The 26,098-nt window shown below is 40.6% G+C and overlaps 1 protein-coding gene across 6 annotated transcripts in view; it reads left to right on the forward strand.

The window, feature by feature from the left end:
• The window catches only part of SULF1 (sulfatase 1), a 187,687-nt gene that overhangs the window by 106,385 nt on the left and 55,204 nt on the right, over window positions 1–26,098 (forward strand). For all 6 annotated transcript variants that reach the window (XM_043880390.1, XM_043880389.1, XM_043880388.1 and 3 more), the window contains 3 exons: window positions 11,886–12,125; window positions 22,079–22,230; window positions 24,572–24,741. In XM_043880390.1, coding sequence (XP_043736325.1) covers window positions 11,886–12,125; window positions 22,079–22,230; window positions 24,572–24,741 — 562 coding nt within the window. The remainder of the gene's footprint in view (window positions 1–11,885; window positions 12,126–22,078; window positions 22,231–24,571; window positions 24,742–26,098) is intronic.

A 26,098-nucleotide genomic window follows, 5' to 3' on the forward strand; every position in this document is an offset into this window, starting at 1 on the left:
GTCAGTCTATGTAGTAGTTACTACTACTCTATTCAGATTATTCTTAAGACAAATGAGGCTTAGAAGATTTGCATAGGTTCTGATGAGCTAGGAAATGGTGAACACAGCACCTGTATTAGGTCCGAATCTCCACAGCTACACATGTAACCATGATTCCTTCCATCAGTCCATCCTTCAACAAATATTTATTGAGCCCTTCCTAAAATAACCTGTAAATGTTATTTACGTTATCCTAGGTTCTGAGATAATGACAAGATGGGTCTTATTATCCCATTGACAGAGCAAGTTGATGATGAACCAGAGTGAACAATGGGTAAAAATTTAGAAAAGACCAACTGCCTTTCTCAGCAGAAAAATTATGTTCTGAGTGGTGGGTACAGTTTCATGGAGACTTTTGCCTGGCCAATTGTAACGTCCTCATAATCTCTGAAATTTTCTGCTCTAGTCTTTAGTTAACTTTTGGGTTTTGGTATTGTTGTTGTTTTTTTTAATCATCTTAACCATTTTCAAGTGTACAGTTTGTGTTAAGTACATTCACATTTGAAAATCTCCAAAAACTCTTTTCATCCTATAAAATTAAAGCTCTATATCCATTAAACAATAACTCCCTAGCTCCCAGCTCTTGGCATTTGCTATTCTACTTTCTGTCTCTGTGAATTTGACTGCTCTGAGTATTTCATATATGTGGAATCATACAGTTTCATACAATACTTGTTTTTTTGTGACTGGCTTATTTCACTCCAACATTCTTGCCTGGAAAATCCCATGGACAGAGGAAGCTGGTAGGCTACAGTCCATGGGGTTGCAAGGAGTTGGACACAACTGAGTGACTTCACTTTCACTTTATTTCACTTAGCATTAAGTCCTTGTTCACTGTTTACCTATGTTATAGCATGTCTCAGAATTTCCTCCCTTTTGAAGGTTAAATAATATTCCATTATATGTATATCGACCCTTTGTTTATCCATTTATCTCTTGTTAGACATTAGTGTTGCTTCTGCTTTTCTTTTATTGTGAATAATGCTACAATGAACATAGGTGTATAAATATCTCTTTGAGACTCTGCTTTCAATTCTTTGGGGTATATACCCAGAAATAGAATTACTGGATCATTAGATAATTCTATTTTTAATTTTTTGAGGAACCACAGTACTGTTTTCATAGCAACTGCACCATTATCCATTCCCACCAGCAGTGCATAAGGGTTCCAGTTTCTCCACATTCTTGCCAACATTTGTTATTTGCTGAATTTTTGATAATAACCATCTTAATGGGTGTGAGATAGTCTCTCATTGTGGTTTTGATATGGTTTGATTTGTTTTGGTTTTTTGCTTACATGTGATTTTGTTTGCCAAATATTAAACAAACCTTCGCCTAAAAAAGCAAAATTTTTGTGCCTGTAATTCTGCAAGCATTTTGGCTTCTGTGCCTCCAGAAGGATATCAAACTTAGAAAAGGCTTAGGAAAACAATTCCAAAATTTGTAATCAAATACTTTTCCTTTTGAGAAATTAAAAATGAAACAATCCTATCTTTTTGTCTGAAAAGACAAGACTAAGAAGAATGGTAATCCAAGTTTATGAAATCAAGCTGGGACGAAAAGCTCTTACTCAGTAGGAATGGGGGACACTCCCTTAACTTTGAGGACAAATAAAATAAACTAGTACTTTGTGAAGGGGGTGAGGCACAGAAGGAATTTATTAATAAAAGTGCTAGCCCCTGATATGTGAATAACACTTTATCTTTTCCTAAGAACATTTATTCTCATTATTGCATCTTATTGTCATTCCATCCAAGTTGGGTGGGTAGTTCAAAGATCATTATCCCAGAAGAAAACTTAGTCCGTGGAAGGATTAAGTAATTTAACCAATGGTCCCCATGCTTCTGGATTTGTTTTTTCCACTACTTGGGAAGTGGTTTTCAGGTTATGCCTCTATCTGTAAATGGTTCAGGCTTTTAAGCAAAGCTAATGGGTGGAAGATTTATATCTTTAAAAAAAAACTGAAGTATAGTTGATTTACAGTGTTCTGTTCATTTCAGGCATACAGCAAAGTGAGTTATACATACAAAAATATCTCTTTTTTTTCAGACTCTTTTCCCTTATGGGTTATTACAAAATGTCCAGTATAGTTCCCTATGCTATACAGTAGGTTCTTGTTGATCATCTATTTTATATATACTAGTATGTGTATGTCAATCCCAAACACCTAATTTGTCCCTCCCCAGCTTTCCGCTTTGATAACCATAAGTTTGTTTTCTATGTCTGTGAGTTTTGTATATAAGTTCATGTGTATCATTTTTTTTTAGGTTCCACATATAAGCTATATCATATATTAGTCTTTGTCTGGTTTATATCACTTAGGATGACAATCTCTAGATCCATCCATTTTGCTGCAAATGGCATTATTTCATTCTTTTCTATGGCTGAGTGACATTCCATCATATATATACATGGGGTCTATCTCTTTAAACATTTAAATCCTATCTCTTTAAACATTCATCTGTCAATGGACATTTAGGTTCCTTCCTCCATATCTTGGCTACTGTAAATAGTGCTGCTATGGATATTGGAGTGCATGTATCTTTTTGAATTATGGTTTTATTTTTTAAGCTAAAAAAACACAAATGGACATGATTAAAAGAGTTTGGGATGATGGCTATCACCCAGGAAAGGAATGGTAACCAAGAACATCAGCAGTATCCACGTTTTATTATGAAATTTTAAAAACAGATCTGAAAAAAATAAAAATATATCTCAAGCAACTATGAGCAAATGTTAAGTTTTAAAAAAGCTAAAAGACACATTATTTATTCTATTTTTCCCTCACTTGAAATATTTTACAAGTCAAAAAGAAGAAAATAAAAAATGCTTGTGGGACTCCCCTAAGTTTCTGAGACTAGAGTCAAAGAGATTAAGCTCTAAGCCTTTCCCAAATGAGACTTCTCTGGCAGTTCAGTGGTTAAGACTTTCGCCTTCCAATGCAGGGGAGCAGGGGATGCAATTTCAATCCCTAGTCAAGGAGCTAAGATAGATTTCCACACGCCTCATGGCCAAAAGACCAAAACATAAAACAGAAGCAATGCTGTAACAAATTCAATGAAGACTTCAAAAATGGTCCACATCAAAAAAAAAAAAAAAAAATCGAATAAATCTTTCCCCAGTGGTCCCTGGTTACCACTCTGAAAAGCAAAATAGTGAGCTGATTAGACCATTAATCTCATTCAACATGGCATTTCTTAAATTCTTAGGAAATTGGGCTGGTGCTAACATCTTAGGAAGGCTGACTTATGATCTACTTATACCATAAGTAAAATTAAGAAATCTTAAATACATGGAAACACTTTGTCTAAAGCAGAGGTCACAAATGGGATCTACAGTCCAGAGCTATTCCACAGATGTGTTTTGCTTGACCAGCATACTTATCAAAATCAAGGCAGCATTAAAAAAATCAAGTGATTTTTGTATAATAGGGGGGGAAAAAAAAATCCAGATCCTGACTTGTCTTGAAAAGTCATTGAAAACCTTACATTCCCTTGAGGCAGCCATGGGAAGGGCTTTTCTTTAAAACTTTACATTCCCATGAGGCAGCCTTCAGTTAAATGCTTAAAGGGGGAGTTCCCTGGTCATCCAGTGGTTAAAGAATCTGCCCACCAGTACAGGGGACATGGATTCAATCCCTGGTCTGGGAAGATCCCATATGCCAAGGAGCAACTAAGCCCACTTGCCTAGAGCCCATGCTCTAGGAGAAGCCACTGCAATGAATCGCAACACAGAGTTGCCCCCAGTCGGGGAAAGGATGTGGAGAAGGGATGGTTGTGGAGTTTGGAATTGACATGTATACACTGCTATATTTGGAGTGGATAGCCAACAAGGACCTACTGTATATAGCACATGGAACTCTGCTCAATGCTATATGGCAGCCTCGATGGGAGGGGAGTTTGGAAGAGAATGGATTTATGTTTATGTATGGCTGAGTCCCTTCACTGTTGACCTGAAACTATCACAATATTGTTTGTTAATCGGCTATACCCAATACAAAATAAAAAGTTTAAAAAAGAGAAAGAGTAGCCCCCGTTCAGCCCAACTAGAGAAAGCCTGTGCACAGCAATGAAGACCCAGCACAGCTGAAATTTTAAAAAAATAATGCTTGAAGAGGAGTCAAATCTGCCCCGTTGGGTGGGACCTATCCTCCCTAGGCCCTCGGGATCCCCACCACTCCCCACTGCTCCCTGACACCTGGACCAAGGAGCACCTGTCTTTGCCATCATGTCCACACTGCTGTTTTTTATCGTCAGGGGAAAATTCTGTATAGCCACATCTCTATCAAGGGTAGAAAACTGGAAAGACAAAAGCGTTGTGATTTTTCTTGTACTTGGCTGGCTTCACTTGCCTGCCTTCTCTGTCTAGCCCTGTAGGCATTTTTACTTCCATTCCCCTAAAAAAGCTAGTCTCCACTTTTAATGGCCTTTAGCTCTTTAGGGGAAAAAATAATGAGTCCTAGTGACCTGGAAACATTCCAGACAGATTTATTATCTGCTTCTTTGTCCCTTCTTTCCCCAACTTGTTTTCCCTCCCCAACTTATTTTTAGCTGAAACATCTGGTTTTTTGTGGGTTTTTTCCCTATCAATTCCATAGTTTTGGTAAAAAAAAAAAAAGGTATACTGTTTGATCATGTTATTTTTTTTCTAATGCTTTCAGAATTCAAATTTTCAATAGACCAATAAAGCCATTTTTAGTATGAGAAATGTCACTGTTTAAATTTCCATACTTAATTGTTGGCATAAGAAATTATCAGGATGTGCTTAGTACAGGCCATTTATATATTTCAAGCATTGACTCTACACCATCATAAAACAATGGCATCTAGAAACAACCTTATATGTTTGATAAGAGCTGTGTTTGCTGGTCATTATCACTCATCAAACCATGAACAGTTGTAATTCACACAGAGGTGTGTCTCCTATGAAGCCAGGTGTGTATAAATACCACATACCTGGGACTTCCTTAATGAATGATGATGACAAAATTTATTATCAAATTTCTAGTTTTGTGAGTTTTTCTGGACATGATGAACAGCCTCAATTAAAAGTTTAATATTTGATTACAAAATATTGAAATATTTCAAATATCAAATGCTAAGATATTTGAATCAGAAAAGGCAAATCTTTGGTGTAAAGTTTAACGTGGATGTAAAGTAATTCAAGTTCACTGTGCGATTTTGGTAGTCATCTGGATGAGTGGGACATTTTCTCCCCTCTGACCTTTTACATGCATGCTATTTGAGAATAAATGACTTGAAGCCTGTAGAACAATTGAAATTCCTGGCTATGACTCTGTCAGGCCCCAGTAACCCAGCACACACTACCTTCAAAGGACTGTTCCTGGAGCCTTGATTTTTAACCCCATCAGAATTGCGAAGCTGGCAGACCTTGCAGGATTCCCAGAGAGTGCCGCTTCTCCTCTCTCAGTCACTGCTGACCCAGCAGCATCCTAGTCCACAGCTGATCACTGTCAAAGCACCCCTACCCCTGCAGGAGGGATGGCAGACATCCCCAGTCCCAACCTAGAGCTCTGGCACTGGGGCAGCTTTTCTTGGCAACCTCGAGACTCAGCTGTGGCCCGGACCTTCCCTGTCCTCAAGCCAGCCCAGTCAGCAGTGCCCCCATGCCAACTACTGGGCTTCATCATGGTCACCTCATGGCATCCCTGTCAGGCTTCCGCCTCAAAGGACCGTTTTAAATGATAATGAAGCCAGGCTTCTCGCTTAAGAGAGGCTTGGGGAACGGTGCATGATGGGTAGACGGGAACTGATGTCTTTAAACCAGCTTTAACATTTTAAGTCTTGAAGCATAGACAAAGTAAACTTCTATCTTAATCCATCAGGACTGCTATAACCAAATACCATACTGCTATAACCAAATACTGGGTGACTTAGTGGCTTATAAACAACAGACATTTATTTCTCATGGTTCTGGAAGCTGAAAAGTCCAAGATCGAGACTCCAGCAGATTCTGTGTCTGGTGGGAATCTGCTTCCTGGTTCATAGATGCTGTGTTTTCACTGTGTCTTCACATGGCAGAAGAGGCAGGAAGCTCTTTGGGGTCTCTTTTATGAGGGCGCTAAACCCATTCATGAGGGCTCCACCCTCATGACCTAATCACCTGCCAAAGCCCCACCTTCTAACACCATAAACTAGCACATTAGGTTTCAACCTATACATTTTGAAGGAACACAACCATGCAGTTTATGGCTACCTCTGTATGCTTACCTTAGCTTTGGAGTTCAGATGTGGTGACAGATAGGGAGATGGGAGAGGCAAGAGTAACTGAAACATCTTGGGGCCAAGATGGTCACACAGTAAATCACAGCTCATGCCACTTGCTCAACAGTCCTGCCAACAGGTCCGGGGAGCTATTATTAGTTCTATTTTACAGCTGAGAAACACAAATCCAAAGAGGGTAAATGATTTGTTCAAGCACATTTGTGACTAAAACTCAAGATGTTTCCCCTCAAGTTCAAGTCCAGGACTCTTTCTCATCTTCATCCTCCTAAGTCCTGCTTTGGCAATCTTGTGGTGAATCTTCAGCCTTAAAGTTTCATAACATTCCCATGAAATAATTGCTCTGATAACTAAGAATCAGCACAATCTGCGTTTTAGGCACCAAAGTCCTAAAACTCAGAGAGGTGAAGAACTCTGGCTTAAAACAAAACCGAGTCCTTCTAGCTATAGGACAAAACATGGTCCCACCCATCAAGCTGGAAATGCATAATTATTAGTTGCATGGATACAGAATCATTTTGGGTAGTTTCCCAATGAAAAATCAATGGTGCAGTCACAGTGGCCATAGGTGCAGGATCAGGCAGTGTTGTTGGCTGACATGAGTCACTACACAGCCATAGACGAGAAGGGGCTTTATACTTACCTTGCTGGAGCGCTCTGACTCAGCAGAGGGAGGAGGTATGGTTCCTACACTCCATCATCTGTGTCCACACAGGGACTCCAAGATCAGAGGCAGCATTTAACATTCAGCTTCTAAGGACAGACACATCTGCAGCCCACGCCCCCTCTCCCACCCAAGCTACTGAAATCACTTCAGTCCATAAGAAGGCAGGAGACAGGCTTTAGTGTCTGTTAGTATCTCCCCTAAGAGGCTAGATGAAGCAAAATAACGTATGTGCTAAGTTGCCCTCAGCTGTGTCTGATTCTTTGTGATCCCATGGACTGTAGCCTGCCAGGCTCCTCTGTCCATGGGATTCTCCAGGCAAGAATACTGGAGTGGGTTGCCATGCCCTCCTCCAGGGGATCTTCCTGACCCAGGGATCAAACCTGTGTCTCTTATGCCTCTTGTATTGGCAAGCGGGTTCTTTACCACTGACACCACCTGGGAAGCAAAATATGAGACTACAGTAAATGAGATGTACCCTTACTATGAGCAGACATCATTTCTGTTTCTCAGTCTTCACAAGTCAGTGTCACAGCCAGTAGTCAGCCTAGATGGAGCCTAAGAGCATGATCTCTGAACAGACAACCTGCATTTGTATCTGGGCTCTGCTGCTTAGGGTCTGTGCAGTCCTAGGCATGTTGCTCAACCCTTCTGTACCTCAATTTATCATGTGGGAATAATAAATAATAACACCCACTGTGGAAAGTTATTGTCAGGATTAAATGATTTGCTACATATGAAACACTTAGAAATGGGAGCAAGTATAAAATCTTCTTGGGCGTCCCAGGTGGCGCTAGTGCTAAAGAACCCACCTGCCAATGCTGGAGACATGAGACGTGAGTTCTATCCCTGAGTCAGGAAGATCCCCTGGAGGAGGAAATGGCAACCTACTCCAGTATTCTTGCCTGGAGAATCCCATGGACAGAGGAGCCTAGCGGGCTACAGTTCACAGGGTTGCACAGAGTCAGACATAACTGAAACGACTTAGCACACATGCAGTCATAAAATCCATGAGAATAAATATGAAATCAGTGTTTTCTCTTCCTGGCTGCCTATCTTACAGCTTTGGAAGTGGTCTAAACCACTTAGATCACTTAAAGAGAGGCACCCACTAAAGTCTCTTCCAGCTCAAAGCTTCCCTGGTTTTGTGTCAGGCTTCAGGTATATCTCCAGGAGTGGACCGTGGGCAGGCAGCACTGATGTCATCAGGGAGCTTGTTAGAAATGCAAATTTTTCTATAACATAACATGCTCTCCAGGTGATTTTTAACGTTGGAGTAGCATTGTCTCAGAATACTCTTTACTGAGAAACTTCAAGCTAGATGCTCACATTCAGTCAGGAGCCCCACCCGTGGGGCTCTTACCACTGTACTTGCAGAGACCAATGGAGAAGGAAATGGCAACCCACTCCAGTATTCTTGCCTGGAGAAAGAATCCCAGGGACGGAAGAGCCTGGTGGGCTGCCGTCTATAGGGTTGCACAGAGTCAGACATGACTGAAGCGACTTAGCAGCAGCAGCAGCAAAGACCAAACATCATTGTTCACTTAGACTGACAAGTCCTTTGAAAGCAGAGGGTTTAGAGGGATTTTTTTTAGTTCTTCAACACAACCAGCTCAGTCGTTTAAGAAAAGGATGATATTTATTTATTTTTAAAAGATTTTTTGATGTGGACCATTTTTTAAGTATTTGTTGAATTTGTTACAATATTGCTTCTCTTTAATGCTTCAGTTTGTCCGCCAAGAGACGTGAAATCTTAGCTCCCTGACTAGGAATCAAACCTGCCCCCTCTGCGTTGAAAGGCAAAGTCTTAACCACTGGACCACCAGGGAAGTCCCAAGAGTAATATTTAGAGTGAGAGGACAGTCCTGGCTGCGGCAATTCCAGGAGTGATGCATGGAACTGACCCTAGTGACACATATGATAAAGAATATGCCTGCAATGCAGGAGACCTGGGTTCAAAGTGGGCATGGCAACCCACTCTGGTATTCTTTCCTGGAGAATTCCATGGGCAGAGGAGCCTGGTAGGCTACATACAGTCCATGGGGTCACAAAGAGTCACAGCTGAGTGACTAACACTTTCACTTCTTTCTGTATGGGGCTGAGTTTTCACCTTTAGTTTTCATATCATATGATCTTAGATCAGATTTCCACCTCCCATCCAGTGTTGTGGTCCAAATGAGTTTGTAAACTGGAGGTTGCTGCTTTGTGATGCAACCTTGGAGGACAGCCTCCAGTTGCTTTAAAAAAAAATTTTTTTTGAGTCTAGCTAAGTTCATGAGGAAACTCTGAGAAGTCATTCTCTGACATGAAGAGACCATTAGGCAATAAAAATTGGTCAATAGTGTTTGCTAAGTTTTCTCAAAATTCAAGCTGTTACCGTAAGTAATCACTGCAGATTTCTAAAGAGGAGAAAAGGATAAGTGAATGGACTTTAACATTAACCTCAAAATCTCTCCCCACTCCTGTGTTTCATTGCATGTATTTATTCCAGGCTCTATCCCTTTTATGATCAACTAACATAAATATAAAACACAACATTTTTAATGTGCACTTCTTTGATCTTCTGTAGGGCATAGTTCTTGTCAAGTTACTTCTTGAGCAACAGTGAAGCCATTACTTATCCAATTTTCTTCCCAAGCTGAAAAGTGTTAGTCAACACACAGCCTTCTGATACATTACAGCATCTCTTGGGTCTTCTATTTTTTTAAATAAGTATCTTTTTTAAATTATTTATTCTTTTTTTTTTTTTTTGGCTGCGTGCGGGCTTTCTCTAGTTGCAGAGAGTGGGGGCTACTCTCTAGATGCAGGTACACCGGCCTCTCGTTACAGTGGCTTCCCTTGTTGCAGCGCGTGGGCTTTATGGTGAGTGGGCTTCAGTAGTTGTTGTACGTGGGCTTAGTTGCCCCGTGGCATAAGGGCTCTTTCTGGACCAGGGATAAAACTGGTGTCTACCCTGTGTTCTTACCACTGGACCACCAGGGAAGCTCTTAGGTCGGCTTCTTAAGAGTCATTCTATTGTAGAGGCACAAGGCCGTTCAAGTTCTTATCACCCCACGACCTGGGGGTTTCAGCAACCTCTTGGCCATAGCTTTGATGGACCAGCCTGTTTCCTCGGCAGTGTACATACCTCTATTGTCATAGCAACGCCTCTCAAAGACTTTTATCATAACATGTCCTTCATGCCTTTGACAAAGATCTTACTCTGCCATCATTTTGTCTGTTCTGTCAAAGCCGAATGTCTCTCCCCAGCCGCCAAGCTATTTGCCACTCTGCCACCCATTACATCAAGAGAAGTCTTCATTTTCATTTTCATTCCAGAAGACTCATGTGCCATTTTCATCACTGCACTTAGCTCATCCCACCTCCAGTGCACCGCACGTACCACCGCACATGCCCCTGACGATGCACTTCGCTCATCCCGAGTTCTTCTTCCTCCTTTCCTCCCAGTCGTCCCCATCCACTGTGGCAGAATTCTTGCTAAATATTGCCTCCGTTCGCCACTGTCCTTATATGCCCTGCTGCTGCTGTATCCACACTACCTTGCTTTGCAAATATCTCCAAGCAATCTTCATATATAAGTTCTTGTTAGATAATTTACTAGTGAAGATTGGAGGCAGCAGAGAACTTCCCATTGCTTTTGTTAATGCTGTGTTTGCGGGACCAGTCCAGAGAGTTGAGGTCAGTAGAATGAATGCTCAGCATGAAGTGGGCACTCACTACATGTTATTCATCAATGGCAAAAAAAAAATAAGTTGCTTGATCTTCTGAAGACAACCAGGGCAGAAAAAGCAGTTTGGAATCTTCCTCAGTGAGGCATACTGTAGAGAGCTCTAAGGAGACACAATTAGAAGCCGTCTTTCTGTTTTCATGTAAACGGTAAAAGCGCGTATGTGAAAAAATATGAGGCCGACTGTGGCTTTTTGGATGGCTGCACACTTCTCTTCTGCTCTGAATGCTTGCCTGGTTTGCATTACGATTTCCTTCCTTGTTGGAAAACGACATAGACTTTCTCCCTTTCTTTGGAAGAAGTAGGACCTGTTGGAAATGTGAGGCTCCAGGATTGAAATGCAATGGGCTTGGCTGTAGTGCTCTGTAGTGCATTTCTTGACAAGTCCTGAAAAGACTATTGAATTCTGGCCTGAGTTTTTTTTTTTTTTTCCTGCAGTATTTGGATGGGATTCAGCTGCCATGTTTGGCTGGATTGAGTAATCAAAAGAGGTTTCTTTTTTCTTTCTCAGCAATCTTATGTACAGTTTCATCCTTTAGAGTTCAAATGGAATATTTTACTACCAATACAAATACTTTTGAATGCAATAGAATCATAGCTCTTTCATAAGCAAACAATCCATCTTTTTAAATGACGTGGAAACAGGCAAAAACATAAACTGAACGTGTGATCCTGATAGAAAAACTGCCAGGTAAGTGGTAAGTTTACTAGGGGATACCAAGTTGCAATGGAGATTTTTTTTTTTTTTAGTTAAACACGCATTTTGGATGAACTTTTACTTAACTGCAGAAATTTTTCCCTCTTTTGTTTGATATGATAAAAGTACTCTATCTGTCTTTTCTGCAGTGTTTGTAGCTGGTGTGAGTTTGGTGGGCTAGGAGTTTTGATGCTCTCTAATCAACTTCAAAGGGCTGCTGGCCTTTGAATCTACTCCATCTCTAAAATTCTAGCTTTAATGATCAGATGAGCCTGCAGTTTTTTCCTTTGTGATTAAAGAAGGGAGAAGCCGAAATGTGTTTATTATTCTGCAAAATACTTGAGATGATAGGATCCCCAGAGCTGCATTGTGTCCTGGAAATGAGAACTGGTCCAGTCGCAGACTCCTTCAAGCCAAGGGAGGGACATTAACAAGTCAGGGGAACAGAGGGACATGATGTCAGTGGGTGATTGTGCAGTGCTGTCTGCTAAGCAGTGCTGGCCTTGTGCCTTTCAGGGTCCCTGCAAGTCATGAACAAAACCAGAAGGATTATGGAGCGTGGGGGGGCCACCTTCACCAATGCCTTCGTGACCACGCCCATGTGCTGCCCCTCCCGCTCCTCCATGCTCACTGGCAAGTACGTGCACAACCACAACATCTACACCAACAACGAGAACTGCTCTTCCCCCTCCTGGCAGGCGGTGCACGAGCCTCGGACGTTTGCTGTCTATCTGAACAGCACCGGCTACAGAACAGGTAAAGGGAAACTTCCAGGCCTTCAATTCCATGAACTCTGGTAACACATCTCAGAAAAATGCACTATGTGATGAAATCTGTGAACTTCCAATCGGTCCCTCAATGGAAGGAATCTAGACTTGCCTCCCTCCGCATCCCTTACTTTTGTCTCTGATGAATGTCCCAGCCAGAGGTCCCTTAGAGAAATGTCAGAATGATCCTCAGTGGACACGTGAAGAAGTTGTCCCCATCAGCACGTGCATGTGTGTGTGTGCTCAGTCACTAAGTCATGTTGTACTCTTTGCAATCCCGTGGACTGTAGCCTGCCAGGGTCCTCTGTTCCATCAGAGCACCCAGCAATTGGAATTTTCCAGACAACCTGCAACAGAAGAGTTTCTATCCCATGAGCCTGCTTACCTCAACCTCCCAAATTTCCAGGTCCTGGCGCCAACTGAGCACATTCTTACATGCAGAACACCTATCCCAGGATCCGGGACACAATAGATTATCAAAATTATTTACTGAATTCATAAATAGCTGAAAGAAATAATCCAATGAGGTGTACCTTATTAATTCACCTATTTACTTACTCATAATTAATAGGATTCTGCTTTTCTTCAGCTTCATTGTGATTACTTTTAGATCTCAAATGTTCACCCTTATTTCCCAGGAAAGGAGGGCATCCCATAGTACACCTTTTATCACCGTTTAACCTACATAGATGAGGGGTGTTGTTAACTGGTGTCTTGCATATTAAGGACCTCCTTCCAGAGAGATCGTGAACATCATGTCAATCGTTCTAAGAAATAAGCAAGGCACCTTCCTGTATGATTGACCCCAAGCCTTTATTCTCCAAGCATTTAAATGCTCTCATTAGGTTTTCTGAGCATTTCTTTTTTTTAATTTTTTTTTTATTATTATTTTAGACTTAGCCACATGTGGCCAATAGCTACCATATTGTATTAGCACAGTTTCCACTATCTTTGGGGCAGTGGAACCATTTTAATAGAATTAGGAGTGGGAAAGACATAGTCTGAGCATTTTTTTAGGAAAGGAAACCCAGATATTGATTGAGGGCTGTAAAGGAAAATAATTTTTTCAGAACCAACTAGATTTATTTATAAGAATTCAGGGTGTCATCATTAAAAACTTGTTGGAAATGATTTTCAGGTCTGCAGATTCTCTCTTCTGAAGATTTAAAAGGAAAGGATTTTGGATAAAGGTATTCTCTCTCAAATCTCTTCTAAAAATGAAATTAATCTTTTCCGCTGGATTTAGGAACTAAGTGGCCATTGACTTCTGTGCAGAGCACCTTGTGGGCACTTAATACTTGTTATTTATGGATGAAAACACTGACTGTGGAGATGATAACATTGTCATCCACAGACATCTCAAAGTCTCCACTCACATAAGGAACTCCTCCCATGAGCCTTAAAGGTGTCTGCTTATGCTTCGGAAAGAAACTAGGTTACTCGGAGAGCCTTATCCTGAGTGTTTTCCCACATAAGTGGTTTAAATTTACAGCACCTTTCATCTGAGAGCTCTAAAGCAATTTGCAAATCTCTCCAACATCCCTGTAGGGTTTATAAACAGCAAATGTACTTGGCTTCATTTTATAACTGAGGTGAGGATTTCAAGTACCATATGACCAGCTCATAAGCAAAATCAGAAATGGTCCCCTGATGCCTGACTCCTGATTTTGACCACCAAATTGTGTTTTATTCATGGGAAGCATTGTGTGAAGTCAGTGCCTTTCAACTCTCATTGTCCCTATAATTGAATTCCTAGTAGCAGAGACAGAGATAGTTGGAACCTAGGGAGTTAGAACACTCATCATATCCAAACCAACGTGGTTGGTGTCTGTCCTAGGAAACAGAGATGTGGGTGACAAAGAGAACCCTGCTGAGACAGAGCTGTTGACTAGGGCTTGCTAATACATTTCAGGGTCAAATCAAGAAAGGGAAGAATGAAAAGAAGTCTGGAGAGAGCGTGAACACGGCTATAGTTGACAGTGTTTCATTGTGTACTCGAAATTTGCTAAGAGGATAGATCTTGGGTGTTCTTATCACAACAGAAAATAATGGAAACTACTGAACATGTAAAGGGATGAGTATGTTGATTGACTTAGCAATGGTTCTTGTTTCACAGTGTTTTTGTATAGCGGGCCCTTGGGTTATAAACCTTACAATTTTTGATTGTCAATTTTACTTCAGTAAAGCTGGGCCATCGGAAAGAAAGGGGAAAAATGCGAAATTGATATTTGGTGCTTGCTTCCTCTGTACCAGACATTTTAGCTGAGTTTGCTCACCTAACTCTTCCTGCAGCCTTGAAAGGATTTGCCCATATTGCCAGTGAAGAAACAGAAACTCAGGAGAGTTGGTCTGAGGTCACAAGCTAGTCCGTGACAGACTGAATCTAGCACACCTGACTCCATCTTTCTTCTTCCCATTATCTTATTTCCTGACATATGTTTCTATCATGCCTCATTCCAAAGTGCCTGATAGAGACACATAAAACATAATAGGATACAGAGCAATAAGGACCCTGTCCAGTAGAAATGGAGGGTAAAACCAGCTCAAATCAAGGCAAAGGTTAATATACAAACCACAGACATGCCACAGAATTGTGGAGAAAGGCTGCATATTTGAAGTTAAACTTCCAGATGTCAAAAGCAAAAATGGAAACGCCATCCAGTACAAAGTTCATTGGGCCACCAAGAAAAAACAAATCTGTTGCTTCTAAGAAGTGGAGTGTATTCTGGTACTTGTTTAAATTATCCTATGCTGTATCCAACCTACAGTGGGTTACAAGAGCTTGAATAAACCTCAGAGATAATTTCGTTCAGTTCTCTTATTCTCAAATGGTAAAGAATCCGCCTGCAATGTAGGAGACCTGGGTTCCATCCCTGGGCTGGAAAGATTCCCTGGAGAAGGGAATGGCAACCCACTCTAGTATTTTGGCCTGGAGAATCCCATGGAAAAAGCAGCCAGGTGGGATACAGTCCATGGGATCACAAAGAATCATACAGGACTGAGCAACTAAGCATATATAGATAAACAAACTTAAATATTCCACTTTTTTTTTAAATTTTACTTTTTGGCCACACCGCCCAAGAGGTAGGTAGGATCTTAGTTCCCTGACCAAGGATCGAATCAGTGCCCCCTACATTGTAAGCACAAAGTGCTAACCACTGGACCACCAGGGAAGTCCCATCAGATGAACAAATTTAGACCCACAAGATAAGGGGACTTGCTGAAAATGACCCATCTGATGTTCTACTAGGAAGAGTGAGCAGCAAGACCTTGGTTTTCAGGGTTCTTTCCAGTATGGTACCCTAGCCTTGTGGGTTAGGTCTAGGAGGAAACTGCAGACAATCAGCCTTTCCCGGGGACAACTAGCAGTCCTGTGGTGCAGTCCGTTGGGCCTGCTTCAATCAGTTCTCTTCTTCAGGAAGAGGAGATACGCTTCTGAAAATTAACTCACATTGTGTAGCCAACCTTCTTCCCTGGGGTCTAGACACTTAGGTAATAATGGAATTTACAGTGAGTCATCCTACAAAGTAAAAGGAATTCTTTAAGGAAAACAGGACTTTCCAAATGCTTAAGACTTTTTCAAACACTCTGCTAGGAATATAAAATGGATGATATGCACCCAGGAAAATAAATTTTGAGAGTGCCCACTAGTAAGTCGGAAAAGGTAAAAATTGGAAGGCTAGAACAGCAGTGATAATGAGCTATATAACTTAAATTCATCTTTAATGGGAAAATATTGATATGTCTCAGACAATTAGGAAGTAAAGGTGTCTCTGTGACAATAATTATCAATCCAACCAGGGACAGAGACTCATTTGAAAATCTACAAATAAGCACATCAGGATGACAGACATCTCAGGAAGTTAAGAAAATTTGTGTGTCGGTTTTAAACCAGCATAATTATTTATGAACCACCAAACTAGTTGGGGGGGGGGGGGAGCCAATATATAAAGATTTTATTGTTTTCCTAACAATAAATGCATCATTTAGAACATTTAGCTGAAAACATAGAAAAAATAATGACGGAAGCTGTATTATACATAAATATTCATCTAGTGAGAATCACAAAGCAGTAATCAGTTTTACGAAGAACAACTCAGAGAAGACAAACTACTGAGAGACTTATTTTGGAAGGTAACCAGAGTACATGGATTTAAATGAATTGAATTGATCCAGTATTGTATTTACCATTGTATGACATTATTTTCTTTTTTCAGAACCAAGGCATATTTTTGGACTGACTACACCTAAATTTTTCTAACTTTACTCATGGAAAATATGACTTTACAACAGCTTAAATGTTTAAGAAAGGAAAATACAATAACATTTCTATTGCATTTTATGTTCTAAGTGAAGTGGTAACAATATTGAATTATCTATCATAAAAAGGAAAATTCTACCTGATTATCCACTCAAAATTTTTTAGTTTAAATTTCTTTTGCAAGTAGAGACATGAATGTAAAACCTGGCATAAATTTTAAAGTGACAGTAATAATCCATAATTGAGAGGTAGAATCAAGTATTAGGGGAAAAAACCCTGAACCAAACGGTGAAGAACTGGAATCACGTCCTTACTCTGCCTTGAACTTATTTCGAGAACTTTTCCAGGCCAGTTTTCTAACCTATAGAATGCAGAGATAGGACTAGAGGGATTCCTTAGTTCTCTTTCCTATCCAAAATTATATTGTAATTTTATTATAATCATTGTAATCATACTGATTCCTTTAAAAATGGTAGTGCTCAAATTATAATCATAACACAGGATTTGTAAATTCACAGGTGAATTAAATTTTAGTCATACTAATTCTGCTTCATATCACTGGGGTGGAAGGGACAATATTTAATAGAGACCTGCAGTAAAATTGTTATCTAAAGAATTATTTTTGTAACAAAACACCACAGACAAATTAATCAATTTTTATGTGTCTTTTTACATTATAAAATTTATTTATGTTACTTATGAAGTGAAATGAAAGTCACTCAGTCGTGTCTGATTCTACACAGTCCCATAGACTGTAGCCCGCCAGGCTTCTCTGTCCATGGAATTCTCCAGGCAGGAATACTGGAACGGGTTGCCATTCCCTTCTCCAGGGGATCTTCCAGACCCAGAGGTAGATCCTGGGTTTTCTGCATTTCAGTCAGATTCTTTACAGCCTGAGCCACCAGGAAGACCCCATGTTACTTATGGCAAGTATATTTATTCTCTAATATGAGATGTTTTAAAAATTTATTAATAGAGTTCACTAAAAGTAAAACAAACTAATATTCTTATTTTTATGAATGATGGTATTATGGATTTTTGATAAGTACCCAAAAACAAGATGTAGCCTACCATAGTATGCTATTAATTGAGTCACATTATGCTTAAAACTATAGTGGACTTTAATCCATGAAGAGACATAAAGTAAGATTCCTGTCTTGGCTAGACTTCCAGTCTAGTTGGGGAAACCAAACTTGTGTGTACGAGGTGACATAAGAGTAAATCATAATTTTAACTTGGTTCAAAATTATGTAAATTTATAGTTACTATTAGTGAAATCCTGCCACCCCAAATCTAATCATTGCAAGCAGTCAGAGCTCAATTAGTATATTATTTGTTATATTAAATAACATTTGACTTCTCTACAGCATCAGAAATCTTTTGTATATGTAGTTACTATTGCAAATCTAAAAATAAAAGCTTTTACCTCAAATAGTTGAAGGAAATTTTTCTAAGTGTTGTGTAACAGGTAGTTTTGGACAGAAGTAGTGTGAACTGAAGTCAACAGTCGTTATGATCAGGACTTTCTGATCTTTCTCCCTGTCACCCAACCCCACCTTCCACCTTCTAAACAGCTGTGAAGGGAAGTGTTTAATGGCCCAGAGAAGAGAGGAGGGGTAGATGGTGTGCTAGTGACATATTCAGACAGTAGTTGAGTTGAATTGCCAAAGCTAAGGGATTGAAAAACTTCAAACTGCACGTAATATAATGGCAATATGGGCAAGAAAATGAAGTTCACCTTCGAGAGGGAGGAAGAGATTTAGTGCATCTGGAGGAAAATAATTAGAATCCCAGATAATCAATTGCAGAGCACTGCCAGGAAGTGTTGTTGAAAGAGGCCAGGGATAATTATAAATGAGCCTCCGTGTTCGAAGGCGACACTAAAGGCTGAGTAACTCCACACTGACAACGCTGGGTACTGCCTCATGATGCACGAGGTCCCGTCTCCCTTGAAGCCAAGGGTGATGGGTGAGGACACATTTGGAATAGTGAGTACATTTTTTACACCCCATTAACACAAAGACACGGAAAACCTGGAGGGAGTTCTGAAGCGAATAACAGGGACTATTAAGAGACTTAAAGGAATTGTTTATAAGGGGAGGATTAAGGGAAAGGGAGATAGCCATGGCAATGGGTAGAAAACAGCCCTAAATAACCTAACGGGTAAAACAATGAGGAAAGGGCAGGAATGACTTGGCCTGGCTTCCTTGAGAGGGGGAAAAAAAAGAACAGAGAACAAAACTAAAAGTAGCAAGAAAAAAAAAAATCTAAAAAACTAATTAAGCAAGAAAATGTCAGCCAATTGGGAGAGGATTTGTTGCTACAAAAATGAATCAGATTAGGGAAGAAAACTGTGTAACCTCTCCAGCGATGTTTTCAGATGCACAAGGGCAGAACTCTAGAACAAAATTTCCTTGCACTTCAGGAGGGTAAGTTATTTAAATCAGAACCCAGAGTTGAAAGGCTAATGATCATGGTGATGGTAACCATAATACTGGGACTACCCAGGTAGCTCAATGGTAAAGAATCTGCCTGCCAATGCAGGAGAACTGGATTCCATCCCTGAGTCAGGATTCCCCTGGAGGAGGAAAGGGCAACCCACTCCAGTATTCTTGCCTGGGGAATTCCATGGACAGAGAAGCCTAGCCAGCTACAGTCCTGTAGCTGGGATCAAAAAGAGTTGGACACGACTTAGCGACTAAACAACAAACAAAAATCATAATGTTGGGTTGGCCAAAAGTTTCATAAGATGTAGAAAAACCTGAACAAACTTTTTGGCCAACCTAGTACCAGCAGTGGCAGCACTTAATAAGCCCTCATTATGTGCCAGGTACTGTTTTCAGTGCTTTACATATGTATTAATTCATCTTCATCCTCACTGTATCCCTTCCACTATTATCATCATCATCTTCCTGGTTTTCCAAGAAGAGAATTAGAAGTAGAGAGAGGTTAAGTAAGTCACCTCTGGACATGTAATTAGAAAGTAACAGAGCCAGGATTTGAACCCAGGCAGCCTGGCCCCAGGCTTTATATTCCTAACCACTATGATCTTTTATAAAAAGAGGGAAAAGTGGGAAAAAAAAAACCCTGAGGATGAGGAGCAGGCCAGGGGAAAGAGCTGGGCTCTGGGTTATCAAGTGAAAGGCTTCTGGAAACAGTCCCATTCTGAAGTCATGCTGGTGGGGTGTGGCCTTGGTCTGCTGCCTGGGACTCTTAAGTCCCATTGCATTTTGTCAGAAAGGAAAATTATCTGTGGTTCAGTGTGAGAAGGTGGTTAGTCTCTGAAGATGAGAACATCCCATTAGAAGAATTCCTACAGCTCATAGGAAGTTCAGAGGGAAATCCTGAGTCACAGCTGACGTGAGACCTTCTGACACTTTGTTCCATGCCTGTCTGTCTGCTCAGGGGCCCTGGCAGAATCCTCAAGCTGTGGATGTTTGACTAAGGGACCATCTGATTGATTCAGTCATTTGCAGATTCAATGTATAAACATTCATTCAGCAAGTAAACAAACATTGCTGTGTTCCTCAGACTTGAGTCAACTCTTCAAAGAAAATAAATCCAAAGAGAAGTACCAACTTTTGCACCTATGAAACTCTACTCTGAAAATATTTTGACCAAATTAGCTTTTTTGAAAAATCATAACTCAATTGAAAACACAAAATTTAAAAAGTCCAGAACTTGTAGAGTTCCCAGAATATGTGGGGGTCCATGAACTCCAGTTCAAGAAACAAAATTAATGGAGCCCCTAGACTACATGCTAGGATGGGAGGAGCGTGCACACAGATGAAATTAAGGCAGTGTTTGTCTGAAAAAAACCTTACAATATAAGAGATACTGGCTTCCCCAGTGGCTTAGCAGAAATAATCTGCCTGCATTGTGAGTTGGGAAGATCCCCTGGAGGAGGAAATGGCACCCCCCTGCAGTATTCTTGCCTGGGAAATCCCATGGACAGAGCAGCCTGGTGAGCTACAATCCAGGGGGTCACAAAAGATTCAGACTTGACTTAGTGACTAAACAACAACATAAGGGAGATTATGCTTATACATGAACATAACTGTTCCACAAGGAAGGATGAGACTGTGATATCGAGCCACAGAGATAAAATCCTGTGCAATCAGTGCAAAGACTGGGAGTGAAATGGCATCTGTTCTGGCCTGATTCATAGAGAGGGAGACCAAGAGAACAGCACAGGCAAAGAAGGAGAGGTGGAAACCAGAACACCTAGAGGCATCACAGAGATGTGCAAGATGGGATTGGAAAGAGAGGGATCTTGTCCAGACAAAAGGAAGGCCTTGGATGGCAAGCTGTTAAACTCACTGTGATTCTTCATCCAAGATTTCGAGAAGGAGGTATCACCTGAGCTGGTCTTCAGGAAGCTGATGGTGAGAGTGGAAAGACCCTGGAGCATGCATAGGAGAGATGGTCAGGAATCTGTGGGCCCCCAGGAGGGGTGTCAAGTCAGAGAAAGAGTGAGAGGTCCCAGAGCTCTGACCCACTTAGAGCCTACAGGCAGCAGCTGCTGCATAGCAAGGTGAGCAAAGGGGTAGGTGAGGCAGGGAAAGTGCTGGGTGGCCATGCCTGGTGAGTGATGATGCCACTCTGAGAATTAAAGGCTTTCTAAAGAAGTACATATGCAAGGGAAAGTTATTCATTCCATTCTGGACGATTGCATTAGGAGCAAGAAAAACATTCAGATGGAGATATTCTACTGGTGGTTATATTTCAAAGATGAAATCAAGCTAAATGGAGATTCCGTAAAGACCCAGGAATGAAATATGTTGGATAAGTTTGAGATTCAGAAACATGTGCTTTAAGAGCAATACCAGTAAAGTGCCTGAATTCCAGGATCTGTTTTCATCATTCCGAGCCAGTCATCCAAGAACTTTCTTCATGTATGTAAGTAGAGGCGTCTGTAATGAAGCCAGAAAGTGGGTTTGACAGGGAAGGCATCTGGTTGAGCAGTGGTGTTTTTGTGGCACGTATGTCAACACTTCTATTTTACTGTAATTCTATGAAAATTAGTCATCAAGGTTGTAACCCCATGTTGCTAGAATTTTTGATTATCAGTAATAAGCACACATTTGTAAAATATACACAATGCAAACAAGATGACATGCATGTGACATAAAGGCGCTGACCACATCCCATAGAAACTGAGTTTACGAAGGTTCTTTGACTAGGAAAATATGTACTGTCCTGATAGCCAAAAACAAAGACAAGTTTTTCAATAATATTTTTGTAATTCACAACTTTCAAGAGATATGTTGGAAAACTTACCCCAAAGACAACTTTCAGTACTCCACATCTCACACCAGCTACTTCTCTGATTATTATATAAATTTAACAAAAAAGATTCATTCTGCTTTATCCTGGAAGGACCACAAAAAATACATGCATTCAAAGTATCATGAACCTGATGGTGATTTTATTAAACTATACTATATTTATATAAACTATCCATGTACCTAGGCACTATTCTTATTTATTCAAAAGGAAAATGTATGTGGGTCACTTTACCAAAGAATCAGAGTATTACGTGAATGTTACCTTGGCATCCACTGTTACCTAGGTTAACTTTTGTTTCACTGTCTTTTTTTCAAGACATAATTTCATGTCGATGCATTTAGTTATGACTGATCATTTCATATGAGAAAATAATCCTTCTTTCCCCCTTGCAGCCTTTTTTGGAAAATACCTCAACGAATATAATGGCAGCTACATCCCTCCTGGGTGGCGAGAATGGCTTGGATTAATCAAGAATTCTCGTTTCTATAATTACACTGTTTGTCGCAATGGCATCAAAGAAAAGCATGGATTTGATTATGCGAAGGTAATTTTCAGGCACTTTTACACTGCATCAATTTACTTCATGCATAATGGGAGAAAGTCATTTTCAGTATGTTAGCCTATCCACGAGATTGGCTATGTTCTCACAGTTTTAGAATGAGAAATTTTAAGATAATTTTAAACTCCAGGCAAGAAAAAGGCTCTCAGGGAACACTGACTTTGAATAGTGGGTTTTTTTCTCCCCTTCATTAGGATGAAAGGCAATCAGCCTTTGATGAAAGTATTATCAAAAAAATCATGGATGCCTCCACTCTGTCTTGTGATAATTCTTGGTTCTCCCCCCTCTAGAAGACTTGCCCACATAATCAGATGTTCATCTTGTACTGTTTGCTTTTCATTAGGGTGAGAGTATATTCTGTCTGTGGCTTCAGATTTAGATGTAAGAATAAGAAAAGACAAGTGCAAAACTCAAAAGTTGGGAAACCACATTCTTTGCTTTTACCACACTTTGATATTGACAAGGACACCTGCCCATGGCAGCTAGAGTCCACAAAAGTCTGTAAGGCAGTCAATCCTAGTATTTCCAAATCAGTTCATAGAAACTGAAGTGAACAGGTCCCAGAGTTCTCTAACAAATGGATCCCAGATTAGACTTTTTAAAATCCACACAGCTTTTGTGATTGCCAACTTAAAACGATTTCCAGATCACAGGAGTGGAGGGGGAAACATCTTTAAATTTAGCCTGCTAATTAGCCTAAAATACCCTCTTCCCTCCTAACCATGTCCATCTCATCCTCATTCATCTAAAAGAAGCTGAGAATCTGCTCCAACTAGCATAGATCTCTGTGAAAAAGACGTTGGTAGAAATCAGAAAGAGGGGACTTGATCTAATTTTGGCACATTGCTATTCTTATGCTTGGCCTGATTTGAGCTCAAGGGACTTGGCGGGGGAGATAAAGTGTAAGTCTCCTTTCATACCCTCCAGAAAACAATGCATGCAAATGAATTCACAAACATTGCTAATAGGTTTCCAGACTCATCAGAGTTGAGAGTTGGCAGAAACCTTGGAGGCAGGTTTGAGCAGTGCCCTACAAAGTACACTAATTGTCACTGCTCCCATTTTTATCTGTGGGGATACTTGTCATGCTCCTTGTTCAAGCTATTAACCTTTCTTTCCCTGTTGTCCTAAGGAGAGCAAAGTAATCAAGATTCCCTCCAAAGACTAAATCAGCGTATCTTGCCCGTTATCACAGCTGATTAAGTGTCAAAGACAACTGTGTCGAAAAGAATATAGATTTTTTTTTTTTTTTAGAGAGAGGAAAGGAATGAAACAGACACTTCCTTGAAAGGAGGTGATAGCCTGTGGGCTTGTCCTAAGAAGGACATGTGACGTAGGCTTGGTCCCTTGGGCAAGGGTTTTGCAGCTGTTCTAGTCCTTGAATCTACATGCGATTAGTCATGCCTAGAAGCCTCTGACAGTGCACATTGCCTGAGCGCTTTCTGAATAAACTTTATACTGGAGTTCCAGGCCAATGATACACACTTAGAGGAAGCAGGTGTTTTCAGTTTTCATCTTTTCTTTTTCATTCCATCTCTTCCCCCGCTTTTCCTTATAGTCTTGCATCAGCCCCTTGGATTATAGATTAAATTGTTCTATTAACAAGTCAGGCTCTAATCCCAACAGCTGGATCATTTTAGTTGTGCAATTAACAGGGTATAATCCGCAGGAAATCAACTACTCCCCATATTGAGTGTTTCAGATAAACTAATTCATAGAATGTTGCCCCTTTTCCCTGTGCATCCAGATTTTGGTCATGACTTTCATTGCAATCATTGTGTAATTCTCACAGGTGAATTTTTAATTTCACAAAAAGATTTTGTGTGTGCGTGCATTTATGCGTGTATGTGTATATGCATGTGCATGTCTGTGTGTGTGTGTCTGCAACTGTGAATTTGTAGTGGGCGTGGGTATTTCCTGCCCTTGAAGCAATTAAATTTTTTGTCAACGAATTACATCAGCGAAACCTGAGAATGAAATATGTATCCGGTGTTTCATGTACTATAGCATTTGTATTGCCAGATCTGATCATTATCTTGGGCAAACAGTACTTGACTTTTTATTTTTTTCCCCTAATTCTGAAATTGTACATTACTTTAAAAAAGATGTTTGTGTGTGTTACTATGCTAGCAACCCTAGAAAGTAATTAGCAACTGATCTCTGTTTGCAGAAGATGTTTTTCTCCTTGGGAAGTACAGTTTCTCTTCCTGCTTAAGATCTTACCTCCTCATTCAGTGAGTTGCTTCTGAGGGAAAACAGTATTCAAATGTGATCTGATGAATGTCACGTTTTGTAATTTTTGTTTTGTGTCAAATGTATGTTTCAGGACTACTTCACAGACTTAATCACTAACGAGAGCATTAATTACTTCAAAATGTCTAAGAGAATGTATCCCCATAGGCCCATTATGATGGTGATCAGCCACGCGGCGCCCCACGGCCCCGAGGACTCGGCTCCACAGTTTTCAGAACTGTACCCCAATGCTTCCCAACACATGTGAGTAACAGCCTCAGCTCTGGGACCTGCTGAGATCGAGCCTCTCCTTTGCTCCCCACCCGGCTCCTCCCCTGCACCCCATTTCTTTCCACGTGGTATCTCCACAGGGCAGGAATAGGGCTTCTGCCCCGAGACCACAGAACAGGCAGGCCCTGAACTCAGGGGCTTGCTGAGGTGGTTTGATTACGAATCACATCTCCAACATCGTTAGTGACTGACCAACAACAAGAACAACAAAATGAACAGAGAGAGAAACACATGGGGTGACTGGGGGGTGATTTTGATCAAGGGCTTCCTTCAGTTGTCTGAAATAATATTCATCAACATGATTTAATAATAATAATGATCAAATGGTATGTTTCTTTTAGCAGCAGAGTGGTGGTGACCCCCCCCCCCCAGTCTGGTTATAGAGACCTGGGTGAATTTCCTGGGCTCGGGCTGTCCGCAGCTTTGCCACAGATGTCTGATTAGAATTGCTGCAGAGGCAGCTGCAGAGGGCTTGCCCGAGAGGCCGTCTCAGGTCACGGCTTTAAAATAACCTGATGTTTCTTTTTGAGAGGCAGGAGGCTTGGGGAGGGGGTTGGGAGGCCCAGAGGAGAGGCTGATGGCATACGGAGATGAGACAGAGAGCAGAGAGCTGTATTAAGCTGACCATTCTCATGAGACGAGTGTAGTAAATCTGGATACTTAGGCAGCGAAGAATGTGATTTTGTTTTTCCACTCCTTCCTCACTCTTTCTTCTTATCCATTGCAATGATGTGCAGTCCTCCACGCACAGCAGTGGACTGAAAGTTTAACCATGAGAAGGGTAGGAAACAGGCATCTGATACATTTCCTTCATCACTAAACCTCCAGTATTCATTCTGATTCTATTTGTGCTTAAATATTATCCCTCTTCAGCCACACTGATTTTAAAGCTATGATCCCAGATGGGGAAAAAAATAAAGATTAAATGTACTTCCTTATGAAAAGAGATAAGTAACTTCCTTATGAAAAGTTATAAGTAACTATGGAAGGCATTCTAGTTGCTGGCATAACATATCCCTGGAAAGCTTTTTATTCTTTTTTTTTTTTTCTTATTATAACTAATAAACTTATGGCTCCTCGTCAGTGGTACTTAGATCCTCTCTATCATATCAAGTGACTTATAAAGAAGGAAAGACGGGAACTAACAATTCATAAATGAAGCCAGGTGAGTGTCCTACTGAGCATGCCCAGGAATTTGAAGGATGGACATGTTTTGATGCATAAGATATTGTCGACAAAGAAAGCTGCCCCAGCAACTGAGGCATAGGGTCTGGATGATCCATTGTGTTTTGGAATGAACCCTGTGAATGAATATTCAAGACTCTCTACC

The sequence above is a fragment of the Cervus elaphus genome, chromosome 21 (assembly GCF_910594005.1).
Source record: "Cervus elaphus chromosome 21, mCerEla1.1, whole genome shotgun sequence".
NCBI classification, from domain to species: domain Eukaryota; kingdom Metazoa; phylum Chordata; class Mammalia; order Artiodactyla; family Cervidae; genus Cervus; species Cervus elaphus.